The following is a 26,040-nucleotide window of genomic DNA, read 5'->3' on the forward strand; positions in this document are numbered from 1 at the left end:
CGCGTGCATTCCCCGGTTTAGTTCTCGCGAATCTTACCCCTCTAGCGAAAGAACGCTCTCCGCAACGTGTTCTACACCTCCGAGAATCATTGAATACATTATCATACCCCTCGAAGCTATCGCGGCCTCGAATTTCATCTAATCCAAGCCAAACGTGAAATTAATAGACGGTTACTGCACAAAACGATCCTTTGTCGTTCCGAATGTGTCTTTAGGCTTGTGTTTCACACCTTTTACGTATCTGGGAATCTCTGAATAAATTAAGGAACCCCTGTGTACAACCACAATCTTAGAAATAAAATGGTGTTACATTGAAACACAAGAACAAGAGCACCAATAAAAGTAAAATGAGTGGTAGTGGAAATCCGAAGAGCTTTCCGAAGCTGAAGGGGACAGTTATACGGAGAAACGTTCCAGGACTGGTTCCCATCGGTAGATTCGTTTTTCCACAGGCCACGCGATGCAGGCCGGTCTTTAATAAATCGTTGGAGCAACGGATTATTATAGTCCGACTATCTGATATCTGCAGACGGTCCGCAGGAATTCGTTCCCGTTCCCGAGGCATGGAAGAAGGATACAGCGTTCAGCGTTCATCAAAACCATGTGCGCAGGATGCACAACACCTTTTGGCCCCTGGCACGAGAATAAGCTCCGGTAGCCGGGGGTTTCATGCAAATGAACTATCAGAGGGACTCATCAGTACCGCCCCCTGATTCTTATTATTAATGTTAGCAGCGACGTTCTCACCCGCGTTGCATGCGCTGTTCCCGGGCAACATTTCTCGAGCCCCACACCCGCAATTAGGGTAATTTTAATCGCAGAACTGTTCGTCAAAATCGTCCGGGGAATCGCTTGTAAAAACATCTCGTTGCGCAGATAACAGTCGACAACGGACGTGTACCCTCGGACAATGAAGAATAACACATGCCACGGATGTTCTTTTACTTCTGCACTCTTTCCCGCCGTTTTAATTCAATCGTGTGCTATTTTTATGATCGTGGCGGTGGTTGCTGAGGACTTGATAATTTATTCGACGATCGTGGAGAGTGTGGGAGGTGTGAAACACGATTTAAACAAGCTGAAAGAATTGATTCGAGAGGCTTACCGCTTTTCATTGTTCGTGTTATACTCCTGCTCTTTAATCTTATCTTATTTTTGAGGTTGTATTCTCCTCTTCCGATCGAGAACCCGTTTAAGTTCCACAAAATTCCTGTTTCCATATTTGCAAATATCCTCATCCAATTTTCCACGATTTATTCTTTCTCGTTTTTCTGACACACGCTTCTCGCCAAGTCGCCGAGTCGAGAGCTTCAAGCAGCATCTCCCAAGTCGACATATTGGCAATCGTTATCGATGCAAGGATGAACCGAGCCGTCGAACGCCTCAAGATCCACGGTCAGGATAAACAGTCCAGGAAGCATCCGACGAACATCAGAAACGCATGCCTCGATGCCTGGCGTGTCTTTCAGGAACGCCAGGACGAGTCTCGCATAGCCAAGAATAGCTGCGGGATTTTTAGAGAGGCTCCGCGTTGGGTGGTCTACCACGCCGCCAGTAACAGAGCCTGTGTATCAGGCTTCAACTTTGACTTCGATCGGCCTTCGATGTGTTCCCCGTTCCACTCGGGATTCGATCTCCTTCGTGAACATCGCCATTTCCTCCTGCACGCTTCAGACTTGAATTCAAAAGGCGTCTGATTCATTCAAATTCATTTTTCTCTCTCTCTGTGAACGTTTCTGCGAGGCTCTGAATGTGAATATTTCATTTAGGAAAGTTTCTGCGGAGTATTTCTTTCAGGAATATTATTGCAGAGTATTTCCTTGAATAAAATCCATTGAGTTCCTCTTCGACTAAAATCTCTTCGGAACAATTATCTTGTAAATTCATTCCGAGAATTTCTTCGAATAAACTCAACAGTCTAAAAAATTCGTCGAAATTCATACCGATCGAACAAACTTGATTTCGCTCGAGGAGATCCTCTAACGAAGCAGACGCCATCGGTAGAGTAATTTCTGTGGAGCTCAAATGAAATCAGCGATCATCGCGTTCTCCGCGGAATAAGTCGTCACAGAGATCGTGTGTACGTAGCGTCCTGGTGGGAATTGACGCGACATCCGATGATGTCGAACGTCCGTGACTAGGCAAGAAGGGAATACCGTGGATGCCTTGCGGTCTGATAACTCTTCGGCTCCGGCTGATGGAATCCGACTCCTGTCGTTCTTGTTGGCCCGTGACAGGGCCCTCTTCGCGATCATCCTCTCTCTCTCTCTTCCTCTCTTTCTGTGTGTACAACCTGAACGGTATAGCATCGCGGCACGCAACAACACACGATGACGGCGATTTCGATGGATTTTTGAACCGTTATAGAACACAACCATAGATGAAGATGAAGAAAGAGAGATAGAGAACTGAACACACAATGGGGCTCTCTCGACCTTCGCGCGCGAAAACGGAACCGTCCGCGTATGATCTGTGAGCGCAACGGTACTTTATTATGAATTCCAGCTTTCGGTCGATTCACCGTACGTTGTAACAGTTCGCGTTCTCCGCGAGGCGGAGGACGGGTTTTCTTGCGGTGGTGATTGGTGGGTGTGTCGGCTTCGAACCGAAGCGAATTCTTCGCCGCTCACTTTGACCGTGAGGCAGTTTTAACTGCAGTTGGTCCAGCTAGTTTTTGATTACCCAGGGATTTCTGATGGTACCAGGTACTGTTCAATTACAGATTCAATTGCAGATTTAGACGTTGTTGATCGTGTTAACACTGCCTGCCAGTTACTGTATTACGTACTGCTAACTTGGGCACAATTCTGGTAATCCTCTGTACAATTCTTGGTAATCCTCCAGATATTCCAGTTAATGTATCCACTGTATCAAGGACCACTGCGAACTCACTAAGAATCATTGTTATTTTTAAAGATTTGTGTGTCACCAGGCTCGTAAAGAAATTCATACATAATTTATAAAGTACTCAGAAGAGAATATTTTCTTCCTCTATAAAATTCTCAGTCTGTCTAAAGCATCGAATAAAAAACAGTATAAGTAAAATTCATCCCACTTCGACGCTCGCGAACAATTTACATAAAATTGATCAGTATGCGTCTCCGACCAAACGCGAAAACATAAAGAAACATTCTTGGGTACCGATATACGCAAAACCAATTTGCACAAAAATCCCCGGCACATTCCTCGGATAGACGAAGACGATCATCGCTATCCCAAGACTATTGCAAAGAAACATTCCTTTGTTAAGATACACGCAGAAAAATTGGCAGCACTCCTCGCTCTGGGAAAGCGACCAAAAAGCACGGCAGCGCACGTTACTAATTTAATATCCTCGGATTTCGCACATTCCGTCGCGGTGCAGATGCGTAAAGGTCCCGAGGCAGTAATTATCGTTAAGAAGGGAATCCCGCCAAGGGATTCGCTCAATTTTCCTGGTTAAACGATCATTAACCACCCCGGATCGTCGTCCACTAAAATCCACAGATGCTCGTAAAACTCGTTTTACGCGTCCGTCAGAATGATTTCAGCCAGTCTGTCGTCGGTCCCCCTCGTCGCAGCATCTCAAAGTTCCTTCTTCGCCGATCCTCTTTTTGCTCGTATCGCTGTTCCTTCCCCCTTTTCATCTATAAAGGCATGTGGAGAGGGAGCGAGGGAGAGAGAACCGACGCAAAGGTTCTCGTGTCCTCGAACCCGCCTGGACCAGTTCGTGTAGGAGGATTCCCATATCGACGACCTCGAAAACTACCAACCTCGCCTTCCAGGATAGTCCGAGGGTTAGCAGACGGATCCCAAAGAGACCAAACGCCACTGACTACTAAATACCTCGAGTATTCCTTCGAGAGACCCTAACCGAATGCTACGGATGCGATCAACTGAAAATACCCAGCAGAATTCCTTCCGAAGCTATTCAAAGCTATCTTTCAGATAAAAAGTTAACACGTACGTCCCTACTTCCAGTTTGATGTAATCAGTGGATTAAGATAATCATTCTTGTCCTTAGTTTTTGTACATGACTCTTATCCTCTTATCCTCTTTTACGTGAACTATCTATGTCGTACAAACGAAAATTGAACTAACAGAAGGCCGGGGAAGGTCTCGATCAAGCGACCACAATAGTCCCCAACCAATATCGACAGCGAGCGACGGTTGTGTAACGCGGATCGGATTAATCGAGGACCAGCGTGACCTCACCCGAGCAATGAGCACCTCCCGGTGGTTAGCAACGCTGCTGCGGCGAGGTTTATTGCGTAGGCTCCGGTAATGATCCTCGCAATTTGTGGTAATACGGATTCAGGTGTGGACACTCGCTCGGCAAAACCAATCCGGGGCGTTTGAGCACCGCCCAGCCTCGAATCTGCATGATTGCCGAGGCGAATTAGCGACTAGCGAGCTACTCCCGAGACGCTAGTCATTTTAACACCTCCCACGACCGTTTACCTTCATTATTTAACGCCGCCAATGTGCACCGAGACCCTGGATGTTTATGCTAATGCCGGATTCTTTCGTGGAATATTTATGCAGTCGTTCGCGGGAATGTTTGTTGAGTCAACATCATCGAATGACAACTTCTTATCCATTAATCGGAACTTTGAAGCTTTGACATTTTTGGGCATTGGAACATTCGAGCTTGTGCCTTTGAAACATTGAATTTCTGTAACAGTAGAGTGTAATAGTTTATAATATATAGAACATTCGCGAGACAAGGCATGTTAACAAACAGAAGACAGTACCTTCTGTTTTACTGTAAATTCTGTGATTTATCATTACCTTTGCCGAACGGTAAAACACTCGTTTAACACATCAACTAGAAATTAGTTAGCAAGCTGCGAAGCATGTTAACCAAGAGCTACCTGGTAGACTAAAAGTATTTTCACCTGTACTGTAATGAGACTCGAGTGCTCTGAAAACTTAAAAATACCACCTTTGCACTCGTCTCATTGAAAATATGTTGACCATCTAAATAAAACGAAATAAATCTGTAAATGATCCAGTCTAAACTAATCTAAGGAGTCCATAAACAGTCGTGCTCAAAATAATCTAGAGACTTCATAAATACTCCATTTGAAAATAATCTAAAGAGTCTATAAATAATCGAGTGAGTCCCCTGGGAATATTACGGAATTATCACAGGATGACTATATCAATCTCGAAACCGTCCGTGACGCTTTATCAAGTCATTAAGGAATAATCGTCCGCGTAACGAGGTCCTAAGAGGCCACTAGTCATTAACGAGTCGAATTTTCGCGACGACCAACAAGACCAAAACGATCTTAACAACCACTTCTCAACCATAACGATATCTTGAGAACGCATTATCGGATATTGATGAGTGTCAAGTACGTTACACAATTTTTTCACCATTCTCAACGAACATCACATGAGAACAGCATGGTTTATCGAAGTCACTGTGATAGGAAGGATCATAGCCTTGCAACGATCTTCCAGGAACCCTCCCGATCGTTGTCATTATCGTCATTAAAGCGCCGAGATAGCACAGAATAATTACCATCCTCTCATACACCGCCTTTTTCCCGGTGAATTATTAAATTCCAAACAAAGAGCGATAACCAACTAATCGGGAAACGATCGTTCGAAAAAATGGTCCTTTTCGTGAATCTACTAATTAGACTACACAGAGGAGATAGAATCTCCTGCGAACTGGGAACACGATGTGCTCCAGGATGAGACTTCCTGAGGATGGATTGTGTCCTTTGGGAAAGAGGTTTCTGTCGTTTTCGGCCCTCTAATGAAGACAACATCAGGAAGCGTTAGCTTGCGAGTCCTGTTACGCGAAAATTAGTGTTTACCGAGGTACCTTCGCCCACTTAACCCCGGGGTTAATTGCTTTCGCCTAATTCCTGCGTAAACCGCTTCTGGGAAACCGGTGCATCAAGCAGGAAAATCGTTTCGAACGCAGAATGAGGGTTTAAAATATCTGTAATTTGAGGATTCAATCCTTAGGACCTAATGAGTCCTTTAACTTAAGAATAGTAAGATTCAAGAAGAGACTGGAGATTCTACAGAGCTTTTAAGGAAGAATGGATGCTGAGCGAAGATTCTCCACGCACACCGTATATATCGAGCAGGCAACGACCTTCGAGGATCCCCGCGTCCGACCTCAGCAAGGATACTCGCAATCTGCGGTGCATCGGCCCGAGAGGCCCGTCAGATCGGTGACTTTACGTTTCACACCTAGCAACGAGCCACAGGTGCCTCGTATGCCTAGGACACAAACAGGGGGCTCTATTTACTGGTCAGATATCAGGGCTGTAACAATTCGAGCACTCGGTCCAATGAAATTGCTCCGCCTTTCGAACAATCCTGACTGGTCGACCTTTGAATCGCCTTGATTACTTCAACCGTACCAATGGCCATTCTAATTCACGACTTCTAGCGAACATGTTCTTAAAAATTGCAAGAAATTGTTCAGTCAAGAAGAAATGTCTGATTCCCTTCCGACAAAATTCTTTTTCGATACTTCTGGTAGTTGCATGAAGTCTGAAGTGTTCGAACCGATAGGTTTAAGTGCGAAGACTCGAATGATCGCAGCGGAGAGCATGATTTCTCTCCGGCGACACCGCAAACAACTTAAAGCCGCGTGCGCGCCGCTGTGTCACACGATCCTGACGCTGATCAGACTCCCGTGTAAAACGAGCAAGGATTCATCTTCCTCTTCCTTTTTCCTTACGGGGCTCCGGTCTCTTCAGACCACCCCGTTGAACGCGACGAATTTTTGCCAGTTCGTGTTCCCTCGCGAGCATCGATTTTTCTTGCGGTTCTCGCGCAGAGGAATTTATTCCGTGAAGTCGCTCGCGCTTCTTCTGTATTATGTTCTTACTTGGTCAGATCCGGTGGTTTTCCGCGGTCAGCTGGCCGTTCTAGGAATCTTCGCTAGTCGATCATCCTTGGATGATCTTTAACCATTATAGTATCTGCTGGTACGTTTCTTCTCTTCGTGGTTTTACGTTTCCTATAATTTTCCTTTTCCTTTGACATTGGAGCATCGTCCGCGATAAGTATGATCGATGATTTTTCTTCTCCTTCCTGGAAACGGTAGGAAAAATTGTAATTTCCTTCGGAGAAATTTCACAGGGGCGATAAATCCTGGAAAAATAGAATGTCTTTCGCACACAGTAAATTGTCCACGATAATGAGGAACCGAGGTCCTTTAGTAAATAGTCGACCGGTCGATCAGAAAAAGCAGTTAAGGGATAATCGATCTTCCAGAAAGGCTCGGTTAAGCAAACATGCTTAAACGGGGCCCTCGATCGAGGCTAGACAAGATCATCCGCGTCCTCTAAAGACGATTATCATCCTCCCATTAAACCCAATACCCGCGGAAGCTTTGATTGCGAATTAACCTCATTAACGGCGATTATCGTTCGCATTAATGATAATGACTGGTCTGGAGAGGTTGCCAGGGCTGCCGAAGAGTAGCTCGGTCGTGGAAGAAAATTAAATAGCCGCGGGCGGTAACGCATTGTAGATGAAAAATTAATCCTGAAGAGGATGAAGAGGTATTCGGGTCGGGAAATTGATAAGTGATCATTTTGTGGCGGATGAAGAACATGAAAAAGAACACGGAAGAGTGAATATTTCAAAAACGATCTTATTAATCGCGATCATAAAATATCTCGACCTGAAACACCATCATTTTAGACATTTCAATTAATATACATGACTTCCGGTAATCATTTCGCAAAAATGAGATTTGGAGGAAGAAATTAGTTCTTCTGGGACCAGCAGATAATAAAGCAGAACGATTAGGTTTTTGTTAGAAGGGTGCAAGGACAAACGGAACGCTGGGAGAACTTTCAGGCCAGGTAACTGCGATTACAGTGACCGAAACGGCTCGTAAACGCGTCCGAGAATTGCAACAGTCGGCACACCGAAACGCGTCCGCTGGGCTGCGAACAATGACTGAAACAATTACGATAGCACGGGGCAGAAAGGGAGCGGAGATTGGGATCGGTTTTACATTGTGACTTGATTTACTTTATATCCTTGCCGCAGCGTCGAAACGACCCAGACACGTTGGCTCGAGAAATTGCTTTGCGAACGCGCCGAAGAAGTCGCCGAACGACTTGCTTCTGGAATCATTGAGTTGTTGAACCTTTGAACCCTTCGATTTTTGAAAGCTTCAACCTTACGAATATTTCCGAATCTTTGAACCATCGAAATCTTAAATCTAGAGAACTAAATATTTCGAAACTTTGAACCTTTGTGAAATTAGGTGTTTCGAAATTCTGAATATTTCACACCTTGAATCTTTGAAATTTGATTTCTGTTACAGAATGATGGCGGTATCGAATACTTCAACACGATAGTGGTGCAGCCACACCTGAAGCTGGTCACGAACCAGGGCAGAGGTTTTCACGTGAGATGTCGATACCAGACGCGAGACAAAGTGGTAACGAACGATCAGACGCACGTGGACATGTTGCAGTCCCTGCCGTTGCAGGTGAGAATGCATTTTTTTCCCTCAATACATACAATTCCCGATACAATAGTTCCTTACTTTACCGTTTTCTTGAAGATTTGAATAAGAATAGAGAATTACAGAATTTGAATAAGAGAATTGAAAACTTTGAATAAAAGTCTGCCGAGTCGATAGAAAAGGCAGACAAGTGGGTGTCGGGTTTATTGCAGTGAAAATAGAGGATCGTGGTCTAGAAAGCATTAAGAGGCAACGAACAAATGTTCTTGACAGGCAACAGCTCCTATGCCAGGATGCACGATGAAGATCTTCAGCGGAGATCCAACGAGGCATCAAGTGGCGGAAAACGTGAAGATCGGGGACCCCCTGACCTTGGTCATTAGCATCGACAAACAGGAAATGTTCGGGCTGAAGATCTCCGATTGCTTGGTGCGCGACGGACTCGGATGGGGGGAGCAGAGGCTCATAAACGATGAAGGGTAATTTCATATTACGTTATTTTCCGTGAATCACTTATTGCCTACATCCAACGAGTTTCTCTTTCGTGATTTTTTCATGAGTTACGCTTCCCTGTTTCTCACGGGCTCCGGGTCACCTATTTTCTACAATTATTGCGCTTCCTCCTCTTCTGAAGCTCCATTTATCCTAGCCCCACGAATGTCTTGTTCGCTAAATCGCTGTCTGAGAATCCACCACAGGTTTTGCATTATACGAACATTTTCTTCGTTCAGTCCTAGTGGTTTATTTTTGTATATGTTCTATGGTCAACAACTTTCGTATTCTTTATTTTCCAAGAGTATCTTGGACTCTTTTGGAATTTGTTGTTCTTTACTTTTCGGATTCCTGCCACGTCTGTTAACAAACACCGTTCCAACGAACAATTCTACTATCTATATGATCCTATTGACCACGTCACAACGTCCGATGAATAATTCAAGGCCCGGAATTCACAGTACAAAGCGGGTCGGTTCACTGACTTCTTTTCATAAGCAAATCAGCTGATGCGACGCGGACAGGTTGTGGCGCGGACACTTTCCCTCTCGACTTGTTCAATGTGACAGAAGGACACCCGAAACTTATGTCGCAACTCGACTACTTTCAATTTCTGTGTCCTAAAAAGATGGACTTGTGTTTCAAAAATTAAAAGAGCACGAACCTTTTGTCCAAAAAATGAAGAGAAGCTCCTTTGGCAGAAATCTTGTGTCCTACAAATTGAAGGAGTCCTTTCATTGTCAGATGTGTGTCCTCAAAATCACAGAAGTCCTTCCAACGTAAGGCTTGAGTCCTAAAAAATAATGAAAACTGTTTTACAAGATTATAATTTTAAAGATTACGAGGACCCAGCGTTAGCTGCTTGTAAAATAGAAAAGTAGTACTTTATAAGCAGGATAAAATGTGCTAATTCGTGTTCACAGCGTACTAATTATCGGAAATTCGATTCCTATTTCAGTTGTCCGGTTGACGGCGAGATTATGGGACAATTCACGTACAACGAGGACAAAACGGAGGCGAAGGTGAACTTCCAGGCGCACAAATTCCCTTACACAGCGAGCGTCTACTACCAGTGCAACGTCAGGCTGTGTGTGAAACACGATGGAGGATGCACCAACACGGTAATAAGAAAATTCCGCTTTCAACCCGTTAGGTTCACGCGGCTCAGAGAATCCCCCATAATCCCTTCCCCTTTAATGCCACCACGAATTACCCACACGATGATCATCTTTTAATAGTATAATAATCATTTAGCAATATCGGATCAAACGGGAATCGAATCTTGTGAATGGCTACAGGATAGCGAAACAACCATATCCTCTCATAATGCCTATTTATAGCCTACAGGTTCCTCGATCGAAACGGGAATGGAATGTCCGGTTGGGATTTTTTTTACACACGACTATTTAATGCAATCTGTATCAATGAGAACCAATGAAAACGATCACTTTGCAATTCTCACGTTGCTTTGTATTAAAATCTTCATTCCCCACCCATTATGTTAAATAATTCAGATTCGCAGAATAAAAAAGGTTATCAATCATCAAGAAGTTCAGTCATTGTGTAACTAACGCACGAAATCGAAAAAATTCCGTTCGCATGATCGAGGATTCCATGTTTTGGAGTCTGTCCAAAAGAGGCAATCACTATTCCGTTGTTGCAGCCGCCAGCTTGCAATTCGGTGTCGAGGCGACGCAGGGACACTGCGAATGACAACGCGGTGAAAAGTGTCGAGGGCTTGGATGGTGGTACACCAGCGACCATAGAGGTCTACAGCGGACTATACGTGAACGAAGCCTCGGACATTGGCTCCAGGTCTGATTACAGCGATGACGTCGTCAGAGAAAGGGTGAGTCTCGTTTGTACGATTTCGTGATCCGAAATGATCGTTCTTAGAAACGGCGGCCGACCTTGGCAGCCGTCGCCGATTGGCAAACGACGATTTTGCAACAGAGTGTCCTGGAAAGTGAACTGACAAAATTGGACCCCGTTTGACTTGTTATAAAACCTTGCAGTTCAAGCAATTTTTATTCATAGTCTTCTTAAGCGATCTTGATGTGAAATTTTGTTTAAAAAATTTTGTTAGAAATTCGCACAAACGACTGACAGAAAAATTATCTAATTTCCAGGCGACAGACGACCCAGACAGCTTCTGCATCTCGCAGAAGAGCTTCGCCATCGGCATAGCAATCGCGGGCCTGATCCTCATGCTAGCAGTGGTGGCCGCCATTTTGGTACTGCTCGCAAAGAGACGACATAAGAGCGTTTCGACGACAGGTTCATCCATCTACAGTGGTCCGTACACGAACACCGCGTACAGTCACAGCAGTTAATTGTTTAGAGATTAACGAAGAATAAAGAACACGAGGGACGATCTACGAAGAAGATGATGAAGTAGAGAAACAGAAGAAATTGAAGAGCGAACAAGCTCGAGAAAACGAGGTCGAGCTTCTATCAGAGAAGTCGATTCAGTCGACGACCTTGAGGAACGATCTTCCGGAAAAAAGTATCGGTTCTAGGGTCGCGGCGAGGTGCAGAGAATTTAGGTGGATTATTGAACGAGATATCCTTTGCTCAACTTTGCCGATGCTATTGTCTCTATTTGTTCATCGAGGAAGTAGATGGGTCCGGACACGTGCGAACTAGGTATCAGGAGGAGTCAGCGTGTGTTCAACGCTATTTTCGTATCGTTCAACGGAGATCTTGCCATCGTTTTGGTAACTCTCGCTGTGGGTTCCGCGAGAAAGACATGTCAAGGTCGCTGGACACAATTATGGACAATTTTTAAAGAGAGAAGTAATTTCTCATATACGAAAATGGCAAATGATTCTCAAGGAAGGAAGAAAAAATTGCTCTTTCCCGAGGGAGAAGGTGAGAAAATTCCTCTCTCGTGGAAAAAGACAAGCTTTCTCGTTGGACCCGCAGCGCAGTTTTTACTGTTCTTTCGATACCGTTTCGATACCTTCCAAGCCCTAATTCCATGGACTACTAATTCCCCACAGTTCCATGGTGTCCCGTGAACTATCGTTTCGAGCACGTGCCGCGACCTACGCCCTAGAGAAAAAATCGTAGCCTAGCCCTGACTTACTTGAATCGAATCGACACGAACTTCTAGGATTAAACTCTAATATATATATAAAAATCTATAAATATAGATACCTGTATGTTATATATACATAATTAATATTATTATTATTCTATACATACTGTATACTAGTCCGGTATACGCTGTCCTAGCTAACACTAGCAGCCGCACTAAAAAAAAAATGAAAAATGGCGAGCACCATACGGATACTCCCCCCATGTCTATCACCGTTTATCATTCCCCGGTAATTTAACTTAAACCGTCCGTGCAGAACGACTACGGTCTAGCGTTTAAGGTGAAGTCAGCTAGTACAGAGGGACTGTCTTAAGCGAATCAAACGCCCCAGTGATCTTCTACGTAACGAATCTCCTTGTTTCTTCGACTGACGCGCCGATTGTGGCGCGTTCACTGTCCTCCGTCCATAGCAATACCCTTGTCCCCTCGTATTTATAGTCACCCGAATGTTTCGTACCGTTTACGTTCGTGGGAAACTGTCTCCAATTGGCCGAGCTGAGAAAATCTGCCGGAGTCACTGAGACTGTATGAAATTTTTTGCAACTGTTCGGTAGTGAACGTGTTAATAGTGGCCTAATTAAAGGAGCTTAATTTCCTGGGAATTCCAGAAATTTCAAACTAGAAGACAAAGTAAATTGGAGTTCTCCTTGCAATCATCTGTGCGTTCTGAAGTAATGAAAGCATTTAATTGATCGTAAAGAATGATAGAGACTTCCGGTAGGATTTTTAATTATAGTGAAAAATCAGGCCCAATCCGAGACTAGTTTTCACGAGTTTCAACGAGTTATAGTTCCCCTGACCGACAACATGATAGTTGCACGGGATGTATTGGTTATTACGTGCTTCCGGCGAGGCGACGTGCTTCGTGTTACGTGAGATTAGGCCACGTTGCCGTAAAGACGAGGGAATTTAGCTGATCCAGACGATAGCGACCAATTATCAGATCGCTATGATAGAGAGCACAGCTGTTCGAACGCTTCGTATTTCCGGCAACGAGGGCCAACGCATGAGTGTGGCGAAAAGCGAGTGTATAATCCGATTGTAATCCATTTATAACGCTTAAACGTAAAATAGTTTAATTGAATCGAGGTGCTGCTCCGATGTCGGTACTCTTTCAGCGGACCGCGTCCGGTTTTCTGTGGACAAACTCGCTGAGCCTCCAGAAATGGCTCCTGTTTTCATCTAAACAGAAACATTTAGTCAAAATCTGCCAGAAATGCGTTCGGGCCACTTCGAGGTATATTCAAGGCCTCCCCAAGGTCTACTCAATTCTTTATAAAATTCAAGATCTACCGTGGTCTATTTAATTCTTTATAAAATCCAAGACTTCAAGATCTATCTATTAAATTGCGGTTTGTCCGCCGAAACCGGGGATTCCTTCGATTCTTCCGCAACCGAAGATCGACAGGAATAGGTTTCTCGGGCCGAGCACTATTGTCACACCGGTTACAATGGCGCTATCTGTGCGCGAGAAACGAGAGAAGCTGAAGAGCCGACTGTTAGAACCGTTCTTAACTGTTAATCGTCGCGAACGTGAGAACAAACTGCGGATAGCAGTCGCGTAACTGGGTCCAACGTGGTGGTGGGTACAGATCGTAAAATTTACATTTAAAGAGTGACAATGGAAGACACGCCAGTGTAACTCGTAACCCATGGATTCGAGAAGGATCTAGACGAAGTTATCTAAAAAAATTTCGATTCGACTTACGGAGGCGATTATACGTTGGCGACGGTCGTTCTTCGAGGATTCGTCTTTGCTTTTCATGTCCAACTGGAACACAGAGTGTCGTCAGAATTTCGAATTGTTCCTAAAAAAAATGAATTTCTATCATATCGTTCAAGTTGAACAATTTCGAATCGAGTTGCGTTCGATCAATTCATTGAAATTTCATTGATTAATGATAAAATATCGATATGGAATTTGACTGATTAATTGGAAATTCTGCGGCGCAGTGTTCCGGAAATCGGAACCAAGTGCAATAACGTCGAGCGATCGACGATCCTGAGGACTTCCATCGCGGATTGGAAACACCCGACGAACGTCTATGACAAACGTGAAAGTCAGCGTTCGCTCGCGGCAATTGGCATTGGTTCATAGCGACATTGGGGACGAAAATGCCTGTATAAATAGAGACTTTTTTTAAGGACACGCGAAACTACTGATGTCCCGCAACGTTTCTCTGGACCCTTGTCAACAGAACCTACAACGAACTTGTGTAAATAACGAAAACGTAATAAATCTTGTAACCATATATCAACGAGTCTCTTGAATTCATCTTTCGACGTTTTATCCACGCCGATGCAATCATTCTTGACATCAACAGTTCATGTTATTATTGTATGATCAAGATGATCAAACAAAGATACTTCGCAGTTATCCTTAATGATTTATACCAAAATTAGTTAAGAATCAATAGAACTTTGTTTTCTTACCATTCAGCACCCTCAAAACATCATTTGTATTTCTTTTTTCATTAATTTCGTGGGGAATGACGCGAGAACACGCGGGAATCTCTTCAATCTTCGAATCCATTACGAATAAGCAATTTCGGCAAATGGCGCTAGAGGCGCTGTCCTCCAGGGCTGTATCCTACGTCGTCACTAATGGGTTCCTATTTTATTTTCATGTTTTTCTTATCTTTTTTACCGAATCTTCCTTCTGCTAACAAAATTTCAATCAGAAAATCACTAATTAAAACAAATATTACTTTAAATAAAAATTTTATATAAGACTATAACAAATGTACTTAAAATAAATTTTCTTATCGATAATTATCAACGTTTAGCATCTTCGAACAAATTTTAAGCTGAATTAACGTTTGAACTAATCCCTGCTTCTAGGTTTAATGTCTTAAAACTATGAAATTATAAATGTTTCAACTGGACAGAGGAATAATTGAAAGGTCTCGCGAAGTATCAAACGAGAGTGTCTTTTTTTTATTGAATTATATATAATTCGTTTTTGGAAAATATGATATATATATATGTATATAATATAACAAGAAATATAATTAGACTGACATGAGTTCTATCAAATTGTCCGGCTCTCTATGATGTTGTGCATCTTTGGGTTGGTAGTATAGCTCTTTGTTTCCATCATACGATACCTAATCTCACTCCTACCTTCTCGGTCACCTTTCGCGATGCGTTTTGCAAAACGAATCCTCTCCGATTCGTCGTAGTATTCCTTGCTATTCTTCCTCCCATATCCCACGCACACACACTCTCGCTTCCCATTTACTCCGTCAACATGTCCTCCATGTAACTCTTTGAGGATCATACAGCTTCACCAATCCTGCAACTACTTTTGTACCATTTTATGTTCCACAGAATGATCCGTCAGAAGTGAGATTCTATTACAACATAAAAATGATTAAAACGATTTTACAGCATGAAAACAATCTCTGCTCTCGAGGACCACCTTCCTTCAAGACAATTAGATACATCTGTAGAAAGACTATATAATTACATCTTACTTTACCGCTCAACATCTGCATTTTGTGAAACGAATCATTTCTCTCGAAGCTCCGTCTCTAACGGAACACTCTGTGCAACGTCACAGAAAACGTCTTAATAATTAACACACAAAAAATTGTACAATTCCTTGTTCAACGCATATCCACCTGGATCGAATGCCTGCCAGCCCTGGGCCTCAAAGAGTTAACATCAATCTTAACAGTGTTTGGCCCGCAAGGTATCAGTGAATATGTCTGAACTGTCTTCTCCACCCGAAACAAATATAAATTGTTTGTCTATCTTTAGTCAACTCGAATCTGAATGGTTGACAGAGTGCAAGGACCAACCGAGACCGCACACCAAGCTCAGTTCAAAAAGGAACAAGTCTAAAGCTAGAGAGTTAAGCATAAAGGCACAGCCATCGTTTATTCTTGTACCGTGTGATATGTCCAAACAAAAAGCAAATAATCAGGCATGATCTAGAAAGAATCCGTGTGTACGGTCAGCTTGGAACTCGGTCTGGTTCACACCGGTCCAGGGGTGTCAGCCTCAAACATGTTCACCGAGGGCGAAATCGTGGCAGGATACTTCGCTCTTCAACAACGAAACGTTGAGTTCACGCCAGCTAACACGTCTGATGCAGAGATGGGCAACATTTTCAAGCGAAACAGCTCTCAAGAAAATAAAACATACTAACAAACTTGCAGATCGCTGCGTCCGTCAACCCTGCTACATTCTTCGGACTCTTCTTCGACCACATTTTCATGTTTCTGACAATTGCATATCTTTCACGCAGTCCGTTCGTATTTTGTTGATGGAGAACTCCCAGCAAATTGCAGCAGGGTTAAGGATTAAACGTCTGATCAGAAAACAAGATACTTAAATTTGAATAAATAACAAAAATGATCTCTCCGAGTTGCTCTAACAGGGGCTGTTATCCAAGTGGTCCCCTGATTCTGATGAAGTTCACATATAATATAGAACTCAGTAGCATTTTTTATAGGGGGTGAAAATGCACCTTGAAGTTGAGGTTGTAAACCATGCTTGATTGTTCTCTTAGAATCCATTAATTATAGAGGAAAAGTTAACACTTTAAAAATTATCTTTCAATTAATGATTACAAAAGGAATTCTTAGATATTGTCGTCCCAAACTTTGAGAGTTGATTCCGCTCCCTGATCACGAATAAAATGGCAATGTTCATCGAGTTCTATATTACATGTAACACTTCTCTTGTAAATAATTATTAGACTGTTCATCTTTATGCAAATATAGATATTTATGGATTGTTCTTATAGTTTTTTATGGGCTGACCATTTCCATTCTTTCGTCGAGGGTTCTGTTATGTTCCAAAAGGATCGTGTGAGTTTTAGGGGACCAAGAATACTATGAATGCATAAAAGAGACAGTCTAGTAATAATCTAAGAAAAATTGTTGAATGAACGTTCGGTTTGTTATAATTTACATATGAAAAATAGAATTTTGTTCATCGACAGATCGAGGAGGTCAGTGACGGACGACTAAATTTGTTTTCTGTGTCCCGCACAGCTTTCAGAAATAATAAATGGATGAGACAACGAGGACTAAAGATCACTGACCTCTGCGAGAACCGGAAGTGCGTGAAATCGACGCGGTAAATTAAAAAATTCCGTGACTTCTCGCAGAGCCGTCGAACGAACAAAATTCTCACTAGATCGAGTACGATGGACATGAATGAATCTGCAGCTAAATGTTTGTATAAAGGACTAAGCAACGCATGTGACAAAACAGAAATGGTTTCGCTAACGAGTCGTCGACGTGCAATCAACGGAAGGTGATCAGGAAGATGTGGATTCCCGAACGAGAAGCGTCATAAATAAACTTTCTTTGTCTTCTCTTCTAATGAAACGCATGCTCTGCTTGCTCGCTTTCTCTCTCACACTCTCTCTCTCTCTCTCACACGCGAATTTTTCTCTTCACTCTCGCTACCATCAATCTCCTTTTGTTTTATGTTGCATACAAAAATAGTAGGAAACGAACGTGAGGTCTTGCGAAACTTACAATGACTTTTTTTTTATCACCCGTTCTCCTCGATCGTTAGTTAAATAGTTCCTCGGATCATCCGACGACCGGATGCCATCATCGTCTTCGGTGTGCTCTCTTTCCCTCTCACTCTCTCTCTTTCTCGTTTTCCTCCCTTCCTACCCTGTCCTTCATTCTAGCATTGTTTTTTAGAATAGCCCAGGCGAATTTACGAAATCACTTGTGGCGATCGTGCTCGACACACCTGCCCGACCACCTGAACATGGCCTCCTCGTCTTCCACTTTCAAAGTCATTGTACATTGCATCAAAATAAATAGAAAATGAACAGACTGCCGACCTCTATGCAAGTTTCCACGTTCTTTTACAAAAATGTCTTCTTTTGATTATAACGAAGATCGTAGAAAGATCGCCGGGCGATGAAATAGAAATTCATTTCTGTTATACCGATTCGCACACGTTGGAAGTGCATAACGATCCGCAGTCTATTGATAAATGAGTCGATGGTCATCAAACGTGTGTGATTAATCGAGTCAGGCGGCATACAGGAGCGTCGAGCATTCGATAAAAGCGTACACGCGAGCGAAATGAATAAATAAATAAACGTGACCGTGCAATTGGCGAATTACGACTTTGGTTCAGCTGTTCCGGTCGCGTTTCGACGCGCTTCCGCCCACGAGCAGCCTCCGCTTGAAACTTGTGCGAACACCTGTTCACGGGCTTCGTTCAATTTCATTGGCACCTGGTCTCGATTATTCATGAAACCATTGAAAACCGCGGACAGATCTGAGATGTAAACTCTAAGCAAACAACGAAGAGAATTAAGCTCTAGACATGGAACCACGCTTCCTCTTCTCTTAAATTTTCAATAATCTAAATTTTGTCATGCACCGTTCACTTCACAGATTACTTTTCTGAACCAGCCTTCCGAAGCTCTTGTTCAAATCAGTGAAACGATTTGTCATTTATGGCTATGGTTGTACTATACATCCTATGAAAAATTAAATAATCTCTCGGTCAAAATTTCATTTTACCATTTTCCAAGCAATTCAAATATCATGCGACAACCTGCGCACGTAATTATATAGGAAATGATCCAGAAAGAATAAAATGTCAGACGCTGCTCGCGGGCGCCTCCCTCCGTAGCCGATAATCCATTTTCGTTATTTTTTTGCTTCTTTTCCGCTTTTCGTTAATTATGTCTTAGAGAGATTCGTGAACTGCTTTTTTTCTTCGTGTGTGTCTCTGTATGTGTGTCTGTCTGTGTATGAGTATGTGTATGTATGTATATTTTTTTTCATCATTATAGGTACAATTATCTTCATTAATCTCTACGACGACTTTAGGTACAGTTAAACACTACGGTTGTGCGCCCATCTTTTTAGAATCGAAGACTGACAACGTGTCCCCTTCGCGAACCCCTTTGATCCAACGATCTATACGATATCTGGATCAAGCGAGAACGAAATGGCACGTGTTTGATCGAAGGTACTATTTCGCGATCGGCGCCGAGATCTCGTAAAAAGACAGGCGCACCTTCACCTACGTCCTGAAGTACAATTCACCGTAAGCGAAGCTTTTGGATGGATTCCACTTGGTTTTTTTCCCGATCGAGAACCAACAGGGATCAAAAACTCATCAGTTCTTGAAGAACAAATTTCGAAAAACCGTCGACTTTCGACAAGATCCAAAAAATCGGTTCCTCAACATCCCCAAAACCGGAGAAACTTCGTCGAGAAGCTGTGAGGCTTGATCCCCGTTGATCCTCGAAATGTTAATTTTTTTTTTTCACAGACGGAGGCGTTATTTTTTGTTTATTTACGACGATCACGCGTTACCATCACCGCTGACGAACTGATACAACGTTGAATCGGGCTCTGTATATTTTTTCTGGTTTCTTTATGATCTCTCTTTAGCTCTCTGACATCCTGTGTGTAAGTACCTGCGTGTCTCTTTGTGTCACTGTGGGTCTGTGTTGTCTGTGACTCAGAAGCGTGCCGTGAAAAGCTTTGGAAGACGAATCATAGTTACACCGTGTGCGAGTTCCTCCTTTTACAGGTTAATCGTACTGGCTAAGGGATTTCACCACTATGAGCAAAGAATAGTGTTTTGTTTTTTGGTGGTACAGTTGAAAACAGATATTTTAACACACCAACGACCAGCGATTAGTCTAATCATTTCGTTCTTGATTATATAAATGATTTTTAAACTTCCTTTTGATATAATACAATTATTGAAAATCCTATTAATTGGCTTCCGGTAGATAAAGTGTAGATAAGGTGAAATTGGAGAATTCAGCAAATGTTTCCAAGTGTTTTCATTCGTTAAAAGTCTTATCGGCGTAGCTAACTATAAGCTTGTTTCTAGCTTCATTTTGTCAACATATCGACAACGAAATTCATATTGGTGAATCCCCTTCAAGGCAGCGCTCTGACTGAACGTCGATATCGATTCTCTTCTAGACAGGCGGAACGAAATGTGAAAAACGATGTCGAAAAGGCTCCTCTCTTTCTCTCTCGACTGCTAAGCTGTGATGGTTTCGCGCTAATTAACTACTCTGTGTCGAACTAGATATATAGACCATGTACTGAATACGTTTACAGGTTCACTCGGAGCGGCGTCAACTTGTACCGAAATGATCGTCGAACATCTCAAGATCAATGGCGTCAAAGAAACTAGACACGTGGTTCACGCTGCGTTTCCGGGAAACGCTCGAACTTCGACAGCGATGCAGGTCGTTCCATCGAGAATCTCTTTCCCACAAAATCACAAAACAATATCCTTAAATTACCAAATTTTCCACGTGAAAACTGTCAAATAGTGGAACTTTACGATAATTCAAATTCTCATAGGGCACAAATATCAAACGATTAAAATAAAAATGAAATCAAATTGTATCCTTGTTCACAACGGTGAAATGAAGATAAGATGAAGCAGTGTACAGTGTCATCGAATTTTTCATTTTATACGCGATTCTTAGAAAATATTTATTCCCTATAAATGCATAGAGTTCCACAGTCTATGGATGAATCGTTGTTCTCTTCAACGAAGTGAATGTGAGAAGGTTCGGAAACGACCTGGATCTCGTCGCAAAATAACCGGGATTCGCCGAGTCGCTGTGAGCCCTCGACGAAAGCAGGTTTCTAAAAGGTTCTCGATATCAAAATTGAGGTAGCAAACAATTTCGCTCTGGATCGCGGCCGGCAGCGATTTTTCTTCGTTCCCGTTAAGGATTAAAGCAACTCTTTGGTGGCAGTACGCAGGAGAATCGGTGAGCAATGTCCCGGAACGAACTTTTCTGGCGAATCCAGTGAGATTCGCAGCAAATTGTAAACGTACTCAGTAAACGCGTACATTACAATATTCGTACATTAGTGTTTATTATTATTATATACTGACTCCCGTGGCAACCCCGTACGGTTGGTCCAGGTCATCGCCGTTGTGTTCTCATATGCGTTTGTATTTGTTTATGTTTGTGTTTGCGTGTGTCCGTTTTTAAAAGTACCACTTCTTCCACTTTCCTTAAAATTAAATCTCACATTCATATAGTTATCTGTAAAACCGCGATTAAAATATCTCCAGATATAATATACTGTATATATATAATATGTATATATATATATATATATATAATATATGTATAATAATTATAATAGGTAAAATTCTGTTCAGTAACTCTCTGTACGGTGTACCACTGTGTGTCTATCGTGCTCTACGCCTTCGAAAAAAATGAAAAAAAAATAAGAATAACGCACATTCGTATCTGTTCTTTAGCGCACACGTGTATATAGAATTCCTTGAATGACTCCCCCCCAACCCCTCCCGATCCCCAATTGATCTTGATGATAGTTCGAATTATCTTAATCGATACAGATGACTTTTTTGCTCGGATATTCGGTCGTTTTATCAAAAAGTTTTCAGTGACTGTATGTCTGTGTGTATCGTGTATGTGTACGTGTATGTGTGTTGTTGTTTGTAAATCGTTCAATAATTAGAGCGTTCTCCGTTTGCTCGAGTATATTTTTCCATTGCGGCGGTGTGCGCTCGCGTACCCTATCCTCGTTGACGATTAAAAGTACGTTTAATTAATAAGAATCGTGTTTCGTGTCGGCGAACCACTGGATCGACGTCCAGCTCCACTTGTTCGATTTTTTACTATCAGCCTTCGACGATGTTCATCCTCCGTCTTCACGGTTTCCTCTTGCTCTCTTCATCGTTCCTCTTCGTCTGACTCTTCACGGCTGGACCAGCTACCTAATATTGTACCAGTTGATTTCGACGGGTGATTGTCACCTTCACGGTCCCTGCAAGATCAGAACAAATTACATCTGAGAGCAGCGTTGGCCGATTTCCACGCTCTTTGTCTTCGTCACATACAATGCCGGTGAGTTTTGCTGTTTTCTTTTTTTTTTGTGCAAATCACGACTGCGATTAGGAGTACACTGGGTGTATAGAGTGTTCTACTATCGGCAGAAAATATCTGAATATCGAGACAGACCATGAACGGTCGATCTAAACGAATTTGAGTAGCTTCGCGGGCTGTGTAAATTACCAAATTGTTATTGGTAAACCATTTACCACGAGAATCGTGCGATACAAAGCTACACAGTCCCACTCAAACAGAAAAGATAATAAGAAATTAATTAACTGTGCGGAAACGACATTCACTTCGACTAGTCTGAAGGCATACTTTTGCATAGTACAGTATTTCCTCGCTTCAGGTTCCACTTCGATTTAAAATATGTTTCTTATAGCGAATTTAAAAAATCGAACATTACAATGACATACATAACATACAATGATAAAAATGACAAAAACCGCGAGATTATAGAGAGAAAATACTGTTACATCGCCTTTGCGCAAGAGCGTGTAAGCGGACAGTGCACTGTTGTATCGAAAATGCTCAGAAAATTGAAGCTTCCCACATTGTTTATAACAATAAACAGTCACAGGTTGGTGTAGTGAATCCCATTTGTCAAAATGGTAAAACAGGAAGCATCTTTCCAGGCATACTTCCACACGAACAAATATCGACCAGAAGCGAACTGAACGCGGTGTGAAAGAAGCGCCTATGGTAAACGATGTGGTTTTTATAACGTGTTCGTTGTAGTATTTGATTACTGATGAAGATTCTGTACCTTAGATCATATTGTCTTCCACAGGTCTCGCTTTTAAGGGGATACACAAGAGATACGTGTCAAAAGTTGTGTTACATTTCGTTTCTTTCTTTCTTTCGTAAGCGGAACAAAAAGAGGTTGAAAACGTAAATAGAGAAAGAAAGAGAGAGCTTTCCAAGCAGAACGTACCGAAACGAGCCGAACATCTAATTCTTATTGATTCTACATCCCCGTGTCAATGATCGATCCTTACCTTCTCTGAGATCTTTCGGCACGTTGGACGAGAGCGACGGCATGGAAGGAGTTTGATAAAGATTGGGCCGTGGGCCTGTCGGTGGCAACGGTGTTACTTTGGACCTGATCAACAAGTTACCATCAACAATCATAAAAATTAAACCACTTCGTTAACACTGAAATATTGATCAGACATGTTAGCAACGAAGCCTTACCTCTGTTTACGAATTTTCTGATTTCTGCCATCGAACGAGGTGGGAGTGCCAGCGCCTGAGGTGTTCGACGAGTACGAAGGCGGTCGATACGGTCGTGGACAACCTTGAACAACAGGTGGTGATGGTACTGGTGCATACTGCAGTCGCGGATTAGCTGGTACTCCGGGATGCATCAATCTCATATCCCCTAGAAACGATGTAGGCGTCGATACATCTTAACAATAATTCAAGGGATCATTCACAACAAGAGGGTTGTATACCTTGAACAAGATGGACACCCTGGTACATTGGCAGTGGGTAGCGTGGTTGGGGTTGTGCGCTTCTGTCCCCGCTCCCACTTCCGAACAGCTCGTGTGCTGGAGTCGGCGACCTGCTGGTCCTCTGGGAGTTACCTGGCGTCGAAGCTCGAACACTAGCAACGACCTGCAAGTAGATCGACATTTTAACACACCCTGTTGGTTTCGAATAATTTACCAAAACGACCCAGGCGCGAAGAGTAATGCTTACAGGACCGTTTTGCCTGATAACGAGATTGGGAACCAGCGCAGGAGTCATGTAGGTTCCAGGTGGCGCGGGGGATGCGCCATTGTGCCCGACTTGATGACCGAACGTTCCATTCGACACCATCGTTGGCGGCGCATAGTTGCCTGAATTGACGTACATCAACGGCATCTGTGGCATCTGTAACATTTCTCAGTTAGCATTAGCAGAGCTATCATTCCTAATTAGCTGGACAAAATTCATAACGTAATTCATAAAGTAATGTCTAGACAGTAAGAATATGAACATTTCTCTGTCGATTAAACTCCCAAAGTCTTTTTTGTCGATAAAACTGTGTAAGGAGACAAAGGTTTTTTCGAATAACGCCCAGCTCTGGGATATAGATCTCCTGCTAGAGATCTCTAGACTGCTAACTGCACGAAGGCGGTCAATGAAGTACCTGATTGGAAGTCGGGGTGTTTGGGGGCGTGGGTACTCTGTACATGACAGGTTGTGGTTGTATCGCCGCTTGTCCTGGCGGGTAATACGTGGGGACCATGTGAACCGGTGGCTGGTAGCTGTATTCTCCCGGTGTCGGTGTCACAGCGGGCACCGAATTGTAAGGAACTGGGTAGCTGCCCACATAATTGGCTGAAATAGAAAATGTATAATTAAATAATCAATAACGGGAGGGACGCTTCCGAGAAGAGGAGCTCGACTCACAATTTGATTGGCTCGGAGGCGTCATAGTTTGCGCGTTAAAAGAATAATTCGTCGTGTATCTCTGTTGCTGGTGCAACGGTTGCCTATCACCTGGACCCTGACTGACCGAAAGTGCTGTACCAGGCGGTGGTACAAAATACATCGTTTGTTGCGCCTGAAATAAGCATTACATTAACAATATACCGAGTACCGAGCCCTTTAACGCTCCACCTACCAGAAAATATTCTTTTAAATATTTATTCTCTAACTAGTTATAGCTATTGGAATCCTCAACGGTGAATCGCACAATTTGAAAAACTATTGAATATTCACCGATAGGCAGTTAAGACAGTCAGTCGTTATAACAAGTATACCGGGACTGAGTTTGGCGGCGGCTGCCAATAGTTCTGCGGCATAGACTGCACGTTTTGAACCGCCTGATGCGTAGACGGTTGCGGTTGCGGGTAAGAATGCGGTGGCGTCGAATGATTATCACCGGACAGACGCTGATCGTAGATACTCATACCCATAAAATATCCAGACAGTTCCGTTATTTCCTAAAGTCAACAACACCATTGTTCTAACACCTGAATTAGTTACCATACGTGTAGTGTCAGCAAAATCAGTGGTCCTCAACCATTTTCTAGACACACCCCTCAATCTTAAAAATAGATTCATGGAAAAATTATAAATATTCCAGGTTGAGAACCACCGACCCAAACGCTTGTTACCGTTGTCTGCGACACTGGTCCTTGTTGCACAGGTACTGCATAATTCGCGTAAACCGAGTTCTGATTAAATACATCCCCTTGGCCGTTATTCTGTACATTCGGCTGACCCTGGTTCGGATGAGGAGCCATCATCACAGTCTGCTGCCCTACTGGGGTTGGATAAACACCCGGGTTGTACGATTCTGAGGTAGGTATGTATGTGGTGTACGGTTGAGCCGTTTGGTTGTGGTTACAAGATTGCATCGTCGACAACGACTTGACTAGAGTTTGTTGCTGTGGCTGGTGTTGTTGTTGTTGTTGCTGCTGTTGATGCTGATGATGATGTTGATGCTGCTGCTGCTGTTGATGCTGCGGTTGATGTTGTTGCTGCGGGGGCTGCGGCTGATGCTGAAGCTGTGGATTCAGCTGGGGAGGTGGCGTGTACGGTAAACTAGGCGAGGTCGCGGTGTTCGTCACGTGGGTGACCGTCGTTGCATTACCACCGTTGTTGTTATTATTGTTGCTGTTGTTGTTGTTTTTGTTTAGCTGCGACCTCTTTCGACCCTCGTTCCTCCCGTTGTTATTGATCAACTTGGATGGCTCGGACGGTTCCGTGTTCTTCGGTGACACGGCGTTCCTGTCGTTCTCGTGCGGCGACACAGCAGCGGTATAAAACTTTGGCGGGTTCTCCGGGTCGAAACGGTATATCGAGCCGTCCGGATTCGTGTACGGCTGGTTCGTCTGCGGGTTGATGATTATGCTACCGGGCGGCACGCTGGATATACTGGTGACCGCCCACATCACCGTCTGGTTGCTCGACTCCGGCGAGGCGAGGTCCTGACTAGATACTTGGGTGTGGCTGCACGTCATGTTCGCAACCGGCGATGGCGACGGCGACGGGGATATCGTCGTGTCGCTGCGCTGACTCTGCGACTTATAGCCACTGCTCGAGGGGCTCAGTCGTGAACACATGCTAGCACCTGAATCTGCAACCGAGAAGTCCATCCTGTAGACAAGATTCTAATACGCTGCTTACAAGAATATACAGGGTCCTCCAAAAGTACCGGAAACGTTG

General features: G+C 43.3%; 2 protein-coding genes across 9 annotated transcripts in view; one reads left to right on the forward strand and one right to left on the reverse strand.

The window, feature by feature from the left end:
• Positions 1–18,445, forward strand: part of Pio (zona pellucida domain-containing protein piopio) — a 94,251-nt gene extending 75,806 nt beyond the window's left edge. For both annotated transcript variants that reach the window (XM_076437044.1, XM_076437045.1), the window contains exons 5-9: positions 8,297–8,464; positions 8,714–8,919; positions 9,891–10,053; positions 10,596–10,781; positions 11,062–18,445. In XM_076437044.1, the coding sequence (XP_076293159.1) occupies positions 8,297–8,464; positions 8,714–8,919; positions 9,891–10,053; positions 10,596–10,781; positions 11,062–11,265 (927 nt within the window). In that variant the 3' untranslated portion in view covers positions 11,266–18,445. The remainder of the gene's footprint in view (positions 1–8,296; positions 8,465–8,713; positions 8,920–9,890; positions 10,054–10,595; positions 10,782–11,061) is intronic.
• A 1,943-nt stretch (positions 18,446–20,388) lies between these two features.
• LOC143215156 (uncharacterized) overlaps positions 20,389–26,040 on the reverse strand; it is a 43,635-nt gene continuing 37,983 nt past the window's right edge. For 6 of the 7 annotated variants that reach the window (XM_076437020.1, XM_076437025.1, XM_076437023.1 and 3 more), the window contains 9 exons: positions 24,987–25,951; positions 24,630–24,812; positions 24,277–24,430; positions 24,014–24,204; positions 23,581–23,754; positions 23,334–23,496; positions 23,074–23,260; positions 22,878–22,981; positions 20,389–21,811 (listed from right to left, as the gene is read on the reverse strand). In XM_076437020.1, the coding sequence (XP_076293135.1) occupies positions 21,762–21,811; positions 22,878–22,981; positions 23,074–23,260; positions 23,334–23,496; positions 23,581–23,754; positions 24,014–24,204; positions 24,277–24,430; positions 24,630–24,812; positions 24,987–25,951 (2,171 nt within the window). In that variant the 3' untranslated portion in view covers positions 20,389–21,761. Of the gene's footprint in view, positions 21,812–22,645; positions 22,676–22,877; positions 22,982–23,073; positions 23,261–23,333; positions 23,497–23,580; positions 23,755–24,013; positions 24,205–24,276; positions 24,431–24,629; positions 24,813–24,986; positions 25,952–26,040 lie in introns of all 7 variants that reach the window. The other variant, XM_076437024.1, reaches the window with a different exon arrangement.

The sequence above is a fragment of the Lasioglossum baleicum genome, chromosome 13, assembly GCF_051020765.1.
Source record: "Lasioglossum baleicum chromosome 13, iyLasBale1, whole genome shotgun sequence".
In the NCBI taxonomy this organism is placed as follows: Eukaryota; Metazoa; Arthropoda; class Insecta; order Hymenoptera; family Halictidae; genus Lasioglossum; species Lasioglossum baleicum.